The sequence below is a fragment of the Arvicanthis niloticus genome, unplaced genomic scaffold (assembly GCF_011762505.2).
Source record: "Arvicanthis niloticus isolate mArvNil1 unplaced genomic scaffold, mArvNil1.pat.X pat_scaffold_824_arrow_ctg1, whole genome shotgun sequence".
NCBI classification, from domain to species: Eukaryota; Metazoa; Chordata; class Mammalia; order Rodentia; family Muridae; genus Arvicanthis; species Arvicanthis niloticus.
In genome coordinates, this window is record NW_023046415.1 from 34324 (window position 1) to 49340 (window position 15017).

At 51.7% G+C, this 15017-nt stretch overlaps 1 protein-coding gene across 1 annotated transcript; it reads right to left on the reverse strand.

Moving 5' to 3' along the window:
• Positions 1–12145: 12145 nt before the first annotated feature.
• On the reverse strand, positions 12146–12998 carry LOC117702472 (cerebellin-1-like). Its single transcript, XM_076706478.1, has 2 exons — positions 12718–12998; positions 12146–12564 (listed from the first exon to the last, which is right to left on the reverse strand). The coding sequence occupies exons 1-2, from the start codon at positions 12979–12981 to the stop codon at positions 12322–12324; spliced, it is 507 nt and encodes a 168-aa protein (XP_076562593.1). The 5' UTR covers positions 12982–12998; the 3' UTR covers positions 12146–12321.
• Positions 12999–15017: the final 2019 nt, after the last annotated feature.

The window sequence follows — 15017 nt, forward strand, 5'->3', positions numbered from 1 at the left end:
AGTATAAGTATAACCCAACAGACAGTGGACGATGCTCTGGCATTGGTTCACCTTGATTTCTTCTCTGATCTTTACTTGTTGTAACTTCATAAAGAGAAATGCACCAAAGAACTTCTGGTGGTATTCCAGCTACTTCTGGTCATGTTAGCAGACTCCTGCTGATTGGCAGAGCCTTGGGGTTTCTTCTGGATTCAAGCTGCTGCTGTTGACTCACGTTTGGTGTTTTGCTAGAGGACTGGACTGCAGACAACCAAGATTGGAATCGCCTCAAAGGAACTACTACTAAATAGGTCCACATTCCCCTTGTTCTATTAGTCATCTTCCTCCCCAGCCTTTAGTCAGTGGGCTATAAATGAGGTTGAAGCATTAAAAAAAAAAAAAAAACCCTTATTAAAATAGGTTTTGGAAAATATAAGCCTACACCTTAGAAGCAAGCTTTTATTTCTCTGCTCCCTGTACAGCTCAGTGCTACCCTGCTATGAACCCAGATCATAAAACTGAGGCAGAATTAGGATAGCTGCCTCCAAAGCCCATGCTGTTAATAGGACACTTGCACTGATGCCCCTTCATTCTGATCCTGTGAGTCTGCACTGGGTGAGAGGCTTATCACCCAGGAAATCCCCGAGGCTCCCTCCTTGAGGCTAGACATCCACAAGTGAAGAGGGTAACAAACCACAGGAAAACTAGGGAATTGGGAGGGGGCTTGCAAAAATCCCTTGAGAGTATATAATTCCTCGCTTCATCTATCCTTTCTTCCCTCCCTCCCTGCCTCCATCCCTCTGTCTTACTACCAGCCACTGACACTCATTAGAGTTAGTGTGCCTCTGTCTATTAACAAGCCTCACCACAGCTTTGCTGATTATCCCCATCTTCAGATGAGAAGACTGAGTCCCAGACCAAGCTATGAAGCATAACCCTTGCTGGAAGCTGCCAGCTGCTCAGAGAAGCACCAAGCAGGATCGTGGCCAGGCTATACCCCAAAAGACCCATGTTTCCAGAATCACTTCCCTGAGGAAGCTTCTCAAAGGAGCTCCTTTGAATGCTGTCTCATCATGGGAAACAATGGAGAAACTCAGCCCCTCCCCCCATACAAAGAGCTAGGTGAAATCCTCTCTCCAGAAGGTGTGGCTGTCATCTTTGTGGCATTAATGACTCTCTTTGCTGCATCTCAAAGGTGACACCCAAGGGACTATCACCATTTCCTGTCCCTGGACCCTCCAACTCAGCACTAAGTGGTCTTTTTTCTCAAGCCTTTGTCCTTCGTTAGGTTTATGTGAGCTACCCAAGGGAACATGGAACAATTACCATTCTGCTTAAAGTAGCCGGTTCCTGTTCCTTTTCAACCAGAGCCCTTCTAGAACACCAGGATACGGCTCAAATCAGAAGACTGGGGCCTTTCATGTCCCCTTGACAGGCTCCCTAGACTTGGAAATTAAGCTGACAACCTAACAAAAAGAGGGTGTGGTAGGCGTCATGGTGACAACACCAGAGAAGGTCTGGGATACACAGCCCAGAAAGAAGGAGCTGTGGGTTCATACTCTAGGAGACAAGTGGGCTCAAGGATGATAAAGGGCAAGAAGGGACAGCAGATGATGTGGAACTGACACTGTGAAGTGACAGACTAGACTGACAGGAGTGTGGTGGGTGGAATCTTCAGCAGGTGCAGCTGGTACAAGGGCCCTTGTGAAGCTGCCTTCATTACCTCGTCGAAGCCAGACAGGAACACGGAGCAAGGCAGTGGGCTGTCAGTACGACTACGGAAAGAGCCGCCTCCCTGGCATCCCGTATGAGGTGAGCCTGCTGGCTACATGGACAAGACGCCTCTCTCCTGTGAAATGGGAGCTAATTGCACGTCTCAGATGATCCCTTCCGGATGACACTATAACAGCCTGTGTGTAATCATGCTTCATTATGAGAAGGAGCCCATTCTCTGGTTTCCACTTCACCCTGGAAAGCAAGCACCTGCACAGAGCCTCTGACTCAACCTGTGCTGCCTCACACCCCCGGTGCCCCGGACCAAGCCAGGTTCTGGCAACTGGCTAATGTTTATAAAAACAGGTCTAGGCAACCAGTCCGTCTAGAACCTGTGATGTCACAGAAGCCTCTCACCCAGTGCCGACTCACAGCATCAGAATCTTCAGAGTCAGGAACTAGCAGGTGTGCTTCTCAAGGGCTTCGAAGAAGCTGCAAGGGACAAATGACAAAGGGACAAGATACCTAATTTACATGGACTCTGAACAGGCAGAGGTTCAGTAGCTGAAGACTACCAAGGCCTGATTTACCTTCCAGTGGGACCATGCCTTGTCATCCAAGAGAAAAAAAAATGCAGGACAGGGAGAGAACAAGACAGAACCACGTTGTCTCTGCCCGTATCCAAGGGACAGTGAGTGGTTGGGTTTAGTTTGACAGTGATGATGCTTTCAGGGTTGGCTGATGGATAGAATATTGGCTATAAGCAAGACAGAAGAATCAGGCTGATGCAAGTGTCTGGTCTTGCCTCCAGGAAAATGATACTGATATTGGTAGGCAGAAAGGTACCTCGATCGTTCTATCTATCTATCTATCTATCTATCTATCTATCTATCTATCTATCTCACACACACATACACACATACACACATACACACATACACACACACCTATGCATGTATACACTCGCACCTGCATGTGTGTACACACACCCTTATACATGCACACACATACACTTACACATGCACATACACACATATACACCTGCACATGCGCAAACATATACACAATGTGAAGAACAAGAAATCTAATCCTATTTAGGATCAGTGAAATAACACCCATAAAAAATGGGAACTAGAATTTCTGAAGAAGCTGAAAAGCAAAGGCCTGTATTTCACTGAATGTTGTAACCTTTGTCACATTGTGTGAGATGCTTCCTGCTTCGTAGATCCAGTGTCTTCTCTCAGCTGCGTTCCCACTGTGATGGTCACATACCAGTGAACGGAAGGTATTTCTTTGTGTTGCTGGGGAGCCAGCTTAATTGTAAGATGGGCACTGTGTACAGCTCTCACTACCGCTCCCAACAGTCTTTGTCAGAGCCATAGCATTGTGATGTCACCAAAAGCTTCCATTGTTTCCTCAGAGGATCACAAGCTCATGAGTACTAATTTGTGGATCCAGAGCCTTTGTAGATTTTTCTGAGATACCAATTCTCGTTCCTCAAATACAGGTTGGGGACTGAAAATTCCCAGCTCTAACAAGTCCTGTTGTCAAGCCACATAGATGTATCCCATACATATATCAAATTAGGATCAGCTGGGATTTCTTTTCTTTGTTGAGAAGACAATTTACTGTGGAATTACAAGACAAGAAAGAATGAGAGGCAAGGGTCATCGGGTAACTCGATTGGGGCATCTGGTTGCTGTCTTCAGCAGGCACACGCATCAGTTTCTGTTCCTCAGTGTTCACGAGAGCTGCAAAAGCTCCAGCCCTTCCATTGTTATTGCTTCAAATCTTTCCAAGAAGTCTTGACAAAATTCTCAGTCTCTCATTGACTCTAAAGAAGTGTCCTTCTGGCCTCTAAATCTATCCCTATGAAAAGGCAGTAGAGGTGCTTCTGAGTCAGGCCAAAGTCAGTGAAGAGAAAAGTTAATGAAGGGAATACACTCATTTCATCATCAAAGAGCATGAGGGTGTATGTGTGTGTATGTGTGTATGCACATATGTATGAATGTGTGTATATGTGTGTATCAGTGTGTGTGTCTGTATGTGTGTGTATTTGTGAGTGTGTATGATTGTGTGTTACATATGTTTGAGTGTGTTAATATGTACGTGTGTGAGTGTGTATGTGTGTGTGTATTTATGAGTGTGTATGATTGTATGTTACATATGTTTGAGTGTGTTAATATGTGTGTGTGTGTGTGTGTGTGTGTGTGTGTGTGTGTGTGCTCAGAGGTCAATGCTGGGTGGCTACCTCAAATGTTCTCCATTTTATTTTTTGAGACAGTGAATTTGAAGCTCACTGATTGAGTTTGGTCTCAGTGTGGATCCAGCTTCTTAGAGCAGAAGCAGGAGTACACTGAGGCTGTGGAGAAAGGCGGCAGAAAGCATCCCAGCCTCACAGAACCTCACAACCACTCACAGTGGTACGGGAGATGCTTTGGACCTGTTCCTGGTCTTGCACATCTTGGGATTGGAAATTTGACTGGGGCAACATGGATATGAATAAAAGGGGTGGGTACAAGCACAGAAAAGCTGGGATTGGATAGGTTGTGCTTAATCTGATGAAGAATACCTGCTATGCATCCTGGAAACTCAGTGAGTTTATAACACACAGCACAGGGAGTCATAAGCTAGTCTCCATGGGAGATCCCTGAAGGGAAGCAGTCTCATTCAGGCAGAGGGAGCTGCAGGGCATGCTTTCTGAGAACACTGTTAATGTTTGTACTGGAACCAGGGGAAGCCTTTGCTATTTCCCTGAGCCTGATCTGGGGAAGGCCTTGCTACTTCCATGGGTTTGAGGTATTGGGGTCCTTGCCATAGCCACGCTCATGTCAATAACACACACTCATTCAGGGCTTCTCTGTTTCTTACACAAGTCACTCAGAGCTTCCCCACCCCTTCCCCACATGACTGGGTACCCGTGAACCTCCAGAGCAGTCTTCTACCTAGGAAGCCTAAGGAGTCCAGAGAAGAAAGGAAAAGTACCCAACCCTCAGAAGCCACCCAAATAGGCACCCTTAGCCTGGCTGGTATTGAGAGCAGGTCCTGTCTCTTGGCAACTTCAAACTAAGCCATCCAACTGAGAGGGAGAGAACTGGAAGCATTACTGATGCCTAAGGTGGGCAGAACAAGTTAGCAGCATAGCGGGCGTGAGCAGCAGCATCTTCACGCTATATTGGGGCTCACTTGGTCATTATAAACTCATATGAACGCTCAGCAAAGTGTACAACGGGGAGTTTATTTTGATCCTCTCAGATTACAAGGAAGAGTCTTTAATACATGATCTGAGCAGCGCACACAGCTTCCTTTCAAATGAGGAGGAAGAAAGGCCTGGTCGCCTCTCTTTGGTTAGTGATTTCCTCTTTCCTCTTTGAATGCTCGCAGTAATTTCTGGCCATGAAAGAAAGGGCACTGGGCGCTTTACCTGATGAGCAGGCTAAAGCAGGCCTTCAGAACACCAGAGTCTATTCTCTGTTTAAATTAGAACGAAATCCCAGTGATGGTCATGAGTGGATTTACCAGCCCCTTCATCGGTCAAGGCTACTCTTGGTGATCTCCATCAGCTCCTTGGCACTGCTGGCCCTCTGTAACCAGTGATGTTTCAATATACTTCACTATAAACAAAACAGCCTGATCCTGGATTCCTGAAACAGGTCGATTGGCTAATCATGGTATTTTTTTTAAAGATTTTAAAATTGTATTTATTATCAGCGTGTGTCACATACTGTATCCTCTTTGAGGAGTCAACCTTCTCCTTCTGTAAGGGTCCAAGAATGAACTTAAGTCTCCATGCTTGTGTGGCAAGCACACTTGCTAGTGAGCCATACTTTCTTGTATTCATGGTATTTGATGCTGGAGTGAAGGACAAAGTTGTTCTTGTCCTTAAAAAAAAAAAAAAAAAAATAAAGCCTAGCCCCTGCCCACAATGGTGTTCACAGCATGTTGGACATGGGTTTGGGCAAACAGCAGGGGAAGATGTAGTGTAGGTCAACTATAGACAACAGATACAGTGCAATTCCACCCTAACACAAGTGTGGCTGTCCAGAGAGACAGTAAGGATTTGGGGGAAGAGCCTAGTGCTGAGCCAGCACTCCAGACTCCTACAATCCAGTGAGCCCCAAAGCCAGTGTACTGTGACTATTCTTCTGTTCATTCAAGAGATTCCCTTCTTGTTTAGTGTTATGGGTAGGCACAATCCAATTAAGAGGTCAGATGAGGAATAGAAGGGATAGTTTGCTGGGTTGCAGTTAGGGAAAAACCACAGAGTGCTGAAGTCAGGTTGGAGCCTCAAAGACCTTCCTGGCCCCACCTCCACATGTTCTCACTTTCCCATTACACTAGACTATGTGTCTATCCCCAAGAAGTCCCAGTTGTGGCCCTAGGATGGCAAGAGGCAGGGGCAATATGGAGAGGCTAAGAAAAGATGGGTGTGATGGTGTTAGCTAGGAGCCTCAAAAGCCTCCAGAAAGTCCTCAAAGATCATTTCAAGAAATGTCTCTCTCATCCCTTACCCACAAACCCATCACTGTAGCCTCAGGAAGGGACATACGTGGGCTTTGGGATGTGTCCACACGACTTCTCAACCAGTCTCCATCATGCAAAGCAAAGCACCTTCTGGGAGACAAGACCTAGCCAACACCATCCCATGAATCTTTTCTTAGCCTCTTCCATATTGCCACTGTGTGCTGCCATCCTAGGGTCACAACTGGGACATCCTGGGGATAAAACTCATCTTCTAGTGAAAAGGGAAGAAGGCGAGAGTGAGTGGGGGCGGGGGCCAGGAAGTTCTTCCCAGATGCACTGAATATATGAAAGGAGGGTACTTTCATATCAGTGTCCTTGCTGGGGACATAGGGGAGGAGGAACACTGTTCAGGGTCATAAAGGAATACACAAGGCCTGAAGACAGGAAATATCCAACAGCATTGAAAAATGCAAATTATATAAGCAACAGGAATGAAGACAACTATCTGGGGTGAGTCCTGAACCCACGATGCCCCTGTGCTTGCTTGAGTGTGGAATATCTTTTACTATAGTGAAGACTACCATTGTCTTTGCTTGAAATATGAGAAACCTGAGGCTCAAGAGAGAGTTGTATTATATGATGATGTCTGTGCAAGGAACTCAAGAGACCTTTGTAACAGTCTCTGGGAAACATTTCCCCCACAGTATTAATTCAAAAGCAGGTGGGCAGGTTGCACCTAGGTAGTCCCTCTGGCTGTCCCCTCCCCCAGCCAGTCCTGGACTTTGCTGTTTGATGTCACTGAAAATGGAATACACCAGCCTGTTGAGAGGGAACTGGCTGAATACTGGGAAGACTTAAATTCTGGCACAAATAGAAGAGTTAGACCAACTGAGAGAAACTATAGGCCACTCTTAGCATCCTAGAGCTGAAGAAAGAAAGTAAGGCTCAAATTGGTGCTTAGGACAGTGCAAAATCATAGAGGGGGAGGAGCCTCCCCCTAGGTCCCGGGCCCCAGGACCCTCTCCACCAGTGCCAGCCCCTCCTCTCCCCTACTCCCATTAAGAAGGTAATTAGAGGCCATTGAGGCTCTCTCTACACCTGGGTAATTATGTTCTCATTAGAATCCTCAACAGCACACGCTCCGCTTGCTGCTAGCGCTCAGACACTGTCCTCTGTGGGCTTCCCCAGTGCCTGCAGGCTCCTGCCCGCTCCTGGGAACTTGGATGGGTGGCCCTCCTTGCCTACTGGCCCACAGGACTGCTGGGCATGATGTACTTTATGAAGCTTCCCTGGGTTCTCCTCATCACATCACTGTGCTGCTTGCTCCATGCCTTCTCGTCACAGAGAATAACACTTTAACCTCTGCTCTTAGAGAGGCAGAGGTGGGCGGTGGTAGGGCTAGGTAAGACTCCACACTCCTTAGAGGTAGGCGGTGAAGAGATGACAATTCGGCTGTCCTGTGTAGAAGGGGAAACGCATACTATCCAGGCAGGTGAGGAGGAAGTAACCAAGGCGGTCAGGGGGCTGGGGGTGGGGTGGGAAAGTTATTCAGAACTAGAGTGAAGCAAAATTTGGGGTGGTCCCTGGAACCCTTAGAGGTTCTGATCTGAAGCCACTTATTTTAGATGAAAGCAGGAGGTAAGGCCCAGATCTGCCAGGGATCAGAGGCTTCAAAGCCTTAAAGGGAACCAAAGTAAGGTGGAGGTTTTTTTAAAATCACCCCACCCACCCACCCACTTACTTTCCCAAGCCTCTAGCTGGGACAGGAAGTCCCCAGGAAACTGCAGATCTCCAGGGCTTTTCTTCTTGATTTGTCTCCAACTTGCCAATTGGTGTCTCTAGTGACCCCATCTGCGGCCCAGTTTTAATGCATTGGTCCGTTCACCCTGTCTCTGACTGAAGAAATATTCAGGGCTCCATCTTCACTCCCAGAGAAGGTGTCCAGTTGTCACATGCCAGGAGCATGGGGTAAACGTGGGTGGCCATTCCATGTGAAACCCAAGGCAAAAAGGGGAGACAAGCCCAGCCCTGGTGACTCCTTCCCTGCCAGTACCAGACTGGGTCCTTCCTGGAAGTCAAGAAGCAAGCAGACAGTAAGCCTCCTAGGGAGAGCATTATCTGGCCTGTGGGTTGGGACAGCTCCCCAGGAGAGGCAGCCTTTTAGTTGAACTTGGGTCCACTGTGCAATGTGATTTGGGGAAAAAAAGGGGGGGGGAAGGGTGGCTTCAACTTCAAGGCTGGGGTGGCATATGAAGGTACACAGAGAGATCCGTGGGAGATATCAAGTGGCACAGGAAAGGGCTGACAGGTAGAGGAAGAGGTGGGGACCCAGGTGAAATGGTTTCAGTGCCAGCCTCAGAAGCACGAACCCCATCCTACCAGAGCCCATGTAGTGCTGGAAATAATCAGGAAGAACTTTTCCTGCTCTTTCTCTGGGTCCACTGGCATTTCTTCCCTTGTTGGGATTCAAATCTGGGCCCCAGTGGGGACCCACAACCCCCGACCTTGATCCAGTCAGTATGTAGTGCAATGGAACCTGTATGCCCGTGTTTCCAGACCAGAGACTGGCTGGGTCCCCAGAACAGAAGGGACCCTTAGATGTTTTAGAGTCCTCCCTGCCTTTAGACAGAAGGGAAGCCTGGGGACAGGGAGACTTCCCCAAGTTATCTAGGTGGAATTCATCCTGGTGGTTCCCCAGCACCAGAGCCCCTGGGACACTAGACCTGGGATGGTTCTGCGCTTAGGAAAAGGATATGGACAGCATTCAAGAAGTCCTCTGAGCTCCAGGGTGTTCTGGGAGCGTTTGCATTGATAGCAGGCACTTAACCCCTACAGGCTGTAAGCTTGGAACCGCTTAGGACTGCAGGTTTCAGACAGCTGAGTAGTTGATCAAGGTTGCACAGAATCTCTCGTCCCTTGACCTGTCTTTCCCAGAAAAATGACCGAAGACAAAGCTCTTATCAAAAGAAAAAGAATTCGGTTTCTTTTTTTTTAAATTAAATTTCCATAAGGCCCCTCTTCGGGTGAGACTGAAGCAGGGATGGGATCAGTGGAGATGGAAGAGACTAGCATTCGCTTTGCATCTCACTCCGGAAACCCCCTTTTGTCCCCTAGAGTCCCTTGGGCCCCTGGCCTCGTGAAGGGCGCGGCTGCCAGAAGCACTCTAGACTGTGAGGTTGAGAAAGAGTACCGAGGTTTCCAGGCCAGCTGTGCTTATGAAGCGCTGGGGATGGGGGTGGGGACAGAAGACAGAAATGCCAGAAATTTTGCCAGCGGTGTTGTTAACCCCTGTTTTTCGCCACCCCTTACTCTAGAACCCTGAAACTCAAAACTGAATCTCAGCCCAAGAAAACCCTAGAGGATGGGCCCAGTACCACGAGAGCCCACCCAGGCCGCGGCTCTCGGTCCTGGACCCTCGGCTTCCGCCCGCTTCTGGCGTTGCATCACCCGCGTTCAACACAGGGTCAGCGTTCCAGACTTAAAACGAAGTCGTTTATTTCAATTTTGCTTTGCACATTATGTTTCGGTACAGTCAAAACTTCTGGACGAACCCCTTGAAAGTCCTGCGAATGAGCGCAATCGCAAGTCTGGCCGCCGCCGGGTTGTTTGGCGGCTGGACCTCGGGTTCAGAGGCGCTGGTACAAAGTGTAAGGTGCTTCGGGAGCCGCGGAGCGGATAGAGCTGGAGACAGCCAAGGAAAGTAGGCGTGAAGACACTGTCACGCGGGGCAGGCGGGTTCGGGTAATAGAACTGGAAATAATTCCTGATGCATTTGGAATTGAGGGTGGGCAACACTTTGCTTCCAGGCCCTCAGTCACGCCTAGCAGGATTTGGGTCATATCGCTCAGGTTCCATCAAAGCAGGGGACACGGGGAAGGCAAAGCGAGCCTGCTGCGGGAGACAGCGCAGAAATGACTCTGCTAAGAAGGGCCTTGTGCCCTGGCCTCTCCTTGCAGCTTCCAAGTCTCTTGCTTCTCCGCCCGCCCTCAACCTCGCAACCCGGAAAAGGCGAAGTTTTAGAAAGCTGTTTCAGAAAAATAAAAGTCCCACTTTGACTTTATTGGAATTAAAGCAAAATTAAAATTTGGATATTCACATGTATGTTACAGAGGAAGAAGAAGCGTCCCGAGGAACCTCCTGCGTTTGGTGGAGCCACAGGACACGGGGCATGGACAAGCATCAGAGAACAAACAGCAAGCAGCCTTAGATTTCACGATCACTCCGAACAGGACAGAAATACGGAATACAGCAGCGTCCACCTGGAAGAGTTCTTCGTGTACAAATGATACATATACATATTTCTGTATAGTTAAACGAGTCACCACGAAGGTGAGTCTTTCCTCCCGCTAACAAGCGCGGACGAATTCTCTCCAGGCTTAACTGGCTTAGAGTTTGAAGAGCAAAATCTGTCATTAAAACTACCTGCCCCATTCAAAAACAGAAACAGAAAACAAACTGACCCCCTCTTCAAACGGGGTAGGGCGTACTAAGTTTCAGTAAGTGGCAGGGTTCAGAGGGGGGTCGGGTCAGGAGAAACATCTCACATTACTTCGTTAATTGTTAGGGGACATGGACATGGGTAAGGAACCATAATGACAAGGCAAGTCTCTTCCTCGATTACTGCGACTGGCTTGGGGGAGGCGAGATTAATTTTGGAAACGGGAGTGTGCAGAGCTAAGCGAAATTACTTCTCTTAGTAAGGGAGCGGACGAAGTTGGACCCGCGGGCGGCGCGCACCTGGGTACCCAGTGTAGCTAGGAACACGTAGGAAGTTTCCGGTGGCGCCGCTTCCTCGCCCTGGTAATTTTCGGCCTCTTTCTCACTCCCCTCCTGCTCTCTCCTGCCTCCATTCCCGATATGTGCCAGTCAGAGGGGAAACACGAGGAATCAGAAAAGGTTGAGTACTTTCCAGCCCCCCATCAAGTTCCCCCGCTCCAGCTTGAGGTATGCTCGGTCGCCTTTCTCCATCTGAATGAGGGACGCCGTTGCTAGCGGCCTCGCGTGTCACGTCTTGATCACCGGCGAAGGCTGAAATCCACCGGCCACCCGTTCAACATGAGGCTCACCTGAGAAAGAAAACAACGGCCTGCATCAGAAGCGCCACCTAAGCGGGTACCCAAGCGGCAAGCGGAGGTGGTGACCCAACCTAGGCGTTTGGCCAGCAGCCACAAAGGCGTGATGGGGCACAAGGTGTACCGGGCGTAGAGGGGCTTGGCTGCTCACTGCGGAGGCTCTAACAGGGACCCACACAGTATCTAGGTAGTGGAAGGGTCTGCCTCTCCAGAACCGGCGGTTCAGGCTCCTTCCAGTTTCTCAAACGAGCGCGCCAAGCGAATCTGGATTGGACATGATCCAATTTACTGAACCCGCAGGTGGCTGTAGCGTCCTGAGACCTTTGGCCTCTCGCCAGCTTGCCACGAGCCCTGAATTACTAAACAAATACCATCTTCACCCCTGGGCTCCCCACCCCCTGTGTCTGTGGTCAGGACCGGTTAGAAGCAGCCAGGAGTGGCTGTCGGCAATTTCCAAGACCAGCGAAACTGCACTAGAGCTTCGTTCCCAAGTCACCCGCTCAATTCTCGCCCCAGATCCTATTGCGCCCGCCATCGCCTGTTTGTGTCCTTGCAGTGCCAGTGTCGGCCTAGGGCTAGGCGCCCTGTCCCCAGTCGCGTTTTCGGCCTCTGCGGGTGCTCTAAGGAAACGCAGACATCTCTGGGAACCTGGCTAGCGGGTGGGTGCTGGCGCGGACATGGCTGGCCCAGGAGGGAGTAGCACCACTACTCCCATCCCCACCTCGACCCTTTTCTCTGTCCACCCTATGAGATTCAAGTTTTAAAACAGGTCTGCAAAGGAAGGGTGTGGGGTTAGAGAACGAGATTCTGTCCGCGGGGGGTGGGGGGGAGACAGAAAAGCAGGCAGAAAGGCTTTGGGCTGCAGCGGATTGTTGAGCCAAGAAAGCAAGCATGGGAGACCTTACAAAGGCCTTAGCTGTCTGTGAAGCTAACAACCTTTATAGGAAGTCCCTAAAGTCCCTAAGGAAAACCCAGGGATCTTTACAAAAGGGTCCAGAACGAGAAGGCAGGAAACTGTCTCTCAAGGATGCGTTCAGGAACCTTGGACATCTTAAGGGGCAGTGCAAGTCCAAGAGCCGTGTATGAGGCCCTGCTACCCGTCCCCAGAGCAGTGGGGGCTTATGCCACCGATTTCTGCCGCCTGCTTCCACAGAACCTCGGACAGATCCTTACTGTCAGGACCCCTTCTACTGAGACCCCCCAGGTGGCGGCTGACCTGGATGGTCTGTCTGTTGTAGACTTTCACCACGTGGAAGTTAAAACTGTAGATGCCTTTGCGCGGGGCGATGAAAGTGCTGCGTTCTGAGTCAAAGTTGTTCCCGATGTTCACTAGTACCTATAAGAAGACAGGAACGAAAGGGGATAGACCGGAGTCGCCCGAGCGTGGCCTCGCGCTTCTGCAGAGCCCTTGGAGAGTATAATCCCACAGCCGCCTTCCACGCTTTCCCTGTCACCCCCTCACCAATCCATTCTGGATGCTGCAACTCACCTGGTCGAAGTAGATGATCATGGTGCGATTACTCATCTCGGACGGCTCATGGTTGGTACTCCTGATGGCAGAGAAAGCCACCTTGGCGCTGCCCGAGCGCACAGAGATGCCCAGAGCAGTACCCGTAGGGTCAGACGTGGGGTTGGAGTCACACACCACCAGGCACTTGCCCTCCAGTACGATAGGTTCTGTCTCATTCTGCCCGCGGGCTGGGCCTGCCAGCCACGCAGTCCCCAACAACAGCAGCTCCACGACGCCCAGCATCGCGCCTCCGGCGCCCACCCCGCCCCCACCCGGGGGCTGCCAGCGCCAGCCGCCCCCCTCCCCAGCCCTGCTCCGAAGCCCCCTCCTCAGCTCTGTGCGCAGCTCTGTCGACGCCTCCCGGGCCACTACGCCTCTCCCTCGCACTCCAGAACAAATGTCCCCGCGCGCCGTGTACCCGGAACCCCGCCCGGGCCTCAGGGGTGCCGCGACCGCCCAGCCGCACTTGGATGCATAGCCTCTGCTGCCTAGTCCCCGCTGTTGCCGCCGCCTCCTGTCCGCACTCGCCGCTGCTGCCGCCGCCGCCGCTCTGAATTATTGATGCAGCGGGCGCTGCAGCCGGAGCGGGCGGAGAGCGCGCGCCGGGCACAAAGGCGCGGACCAAGCCTGGCCCCGCCCCCGCCCCTCCCAGCCAGTCTCCCTGAGCGGCCCCGCCCCACCTTTGCCTAAGCCCCACCCCTCGGCCAATCGCGACGCACCGCGCTCCCCACCGAGCCAATGGCTGCCCTGTCCGCGCGCGGCCACCTGACCTAGGGCGCCGTTGTTATTAGGAGCGGCGAGGCGGGCGGCGCGCGGCAGCAGGGCTGGGCTCCGGCCTGGAGTCAGCCGAGGGAGCGCGCGCGCGCTCCCGGACAGTCCGCCGCAGCCACTCGCCCCGAGCGTTCTATCTGGCCGCGTTGCCCACAGCTGCCTCGACCACCTCGCGTGCCCGATTCGCGGGCTTTCAGGTAGGAGGCGGCGCGCCGCGGGTCAGGAGTGTAGGATTGCGCCGGCCCAGGGGCGCGGCGGGGATGTGGGGGGCGGGCAGGAGCGCCCCCCCCGTGGACACGAGCGCGCGGGGCAGGACAGCCGCGGGCTGCGTTAAGGGCACGTACGTGCGGGGCGGGGCCTGCGTGGGGACCTGGGGCGCACGTGTCGTGGGAAGTAGAGTGGACATCGGGGGCTTCTGGGGAGGACTCCGAACGAGACCCGGAGTCACGCGTGACTCTTTCGCTCGAGGGAGGTGTGCAGACCGGCTAGGCGGGCCTCGCGTCCGGATCTGCGCAAGAAGCGGGTTGTTTTCACTCCTTGGTTCTTAGATCGTGGTTTGCGTTCGCGCCCTCACCGGTACGAACTGTGCGCCCTTCCCGCACCTTATCACCGTAGACTTAAAACCACACCACGAATTCGAAAAACAAAGTGAAACTACATCCTCGCCCAGTGGGAGATGAGGAGAAAGCTGCGGGTGTGGGCTGGTCCCGCACCTCGGGACAGGAACGCAGACAGGTAGGCCAAAGCCCCTGAGAGCCGCGGACCTTGCGTGGAATCCAGACCAAGAGGACAGGGTCGATACCGGTGCTGGAGCTCAGGCAGCGGCCACCCGTCGCGTGAACCTCGCTGTGTGCAGCGATGCAGGCCACGGTGCTATTGGTGCCAAGGTGGCCTCCGGAGTACGCCTCCAGCTTTTCCCGGGCGGGCCTCCCAAATCTGGGGACAGCCTCACCTAGCCGCCTCCCCAGCCTCTTCTGCTTCTGAGAGGTGTTTTTAGTAGCAATTTAAAGAACTACCGGAGGAAACCCAATAGCGGACCTCCGCCTCTCTTCTGAAGCCTGCCTGTGAGTGCAAGCAGCAAGCAGCGGTTCACAGCTCCTATATTGAGAAATCCCCAGAAACCAGCTGTAGTTGCGCCTAATGTTCGCATACTTATGCTCTGGCATGAAATAGGGGGCGAGAACTGGATAATGAAGCTACAGCTTTAACCCTGAAAGGCCTGGAAAACACCCACGGAGCCCTAAACTAACCTTGCAGTATCCTAGCCACTAGCGACATTGCCAGCCACTCTGATATCCTCTGGCACCTGCTGAGTGATGCCGGGTCAGGTGAAACGGAGAACGTGACATGGGGGTGGGGGGAGAGGTTGTTTTCGTGGAGGACATGTTAGGGAAGATTGCTTTCACCCAGGTGGTAGCCAGCCTCTTCATCCTGTCCTTTGATGAGGCTTTGGTGAGCAGTGCCACTGCTGGACTATCAACCTGATGTCAGAAATTTCTCAGCTTCTA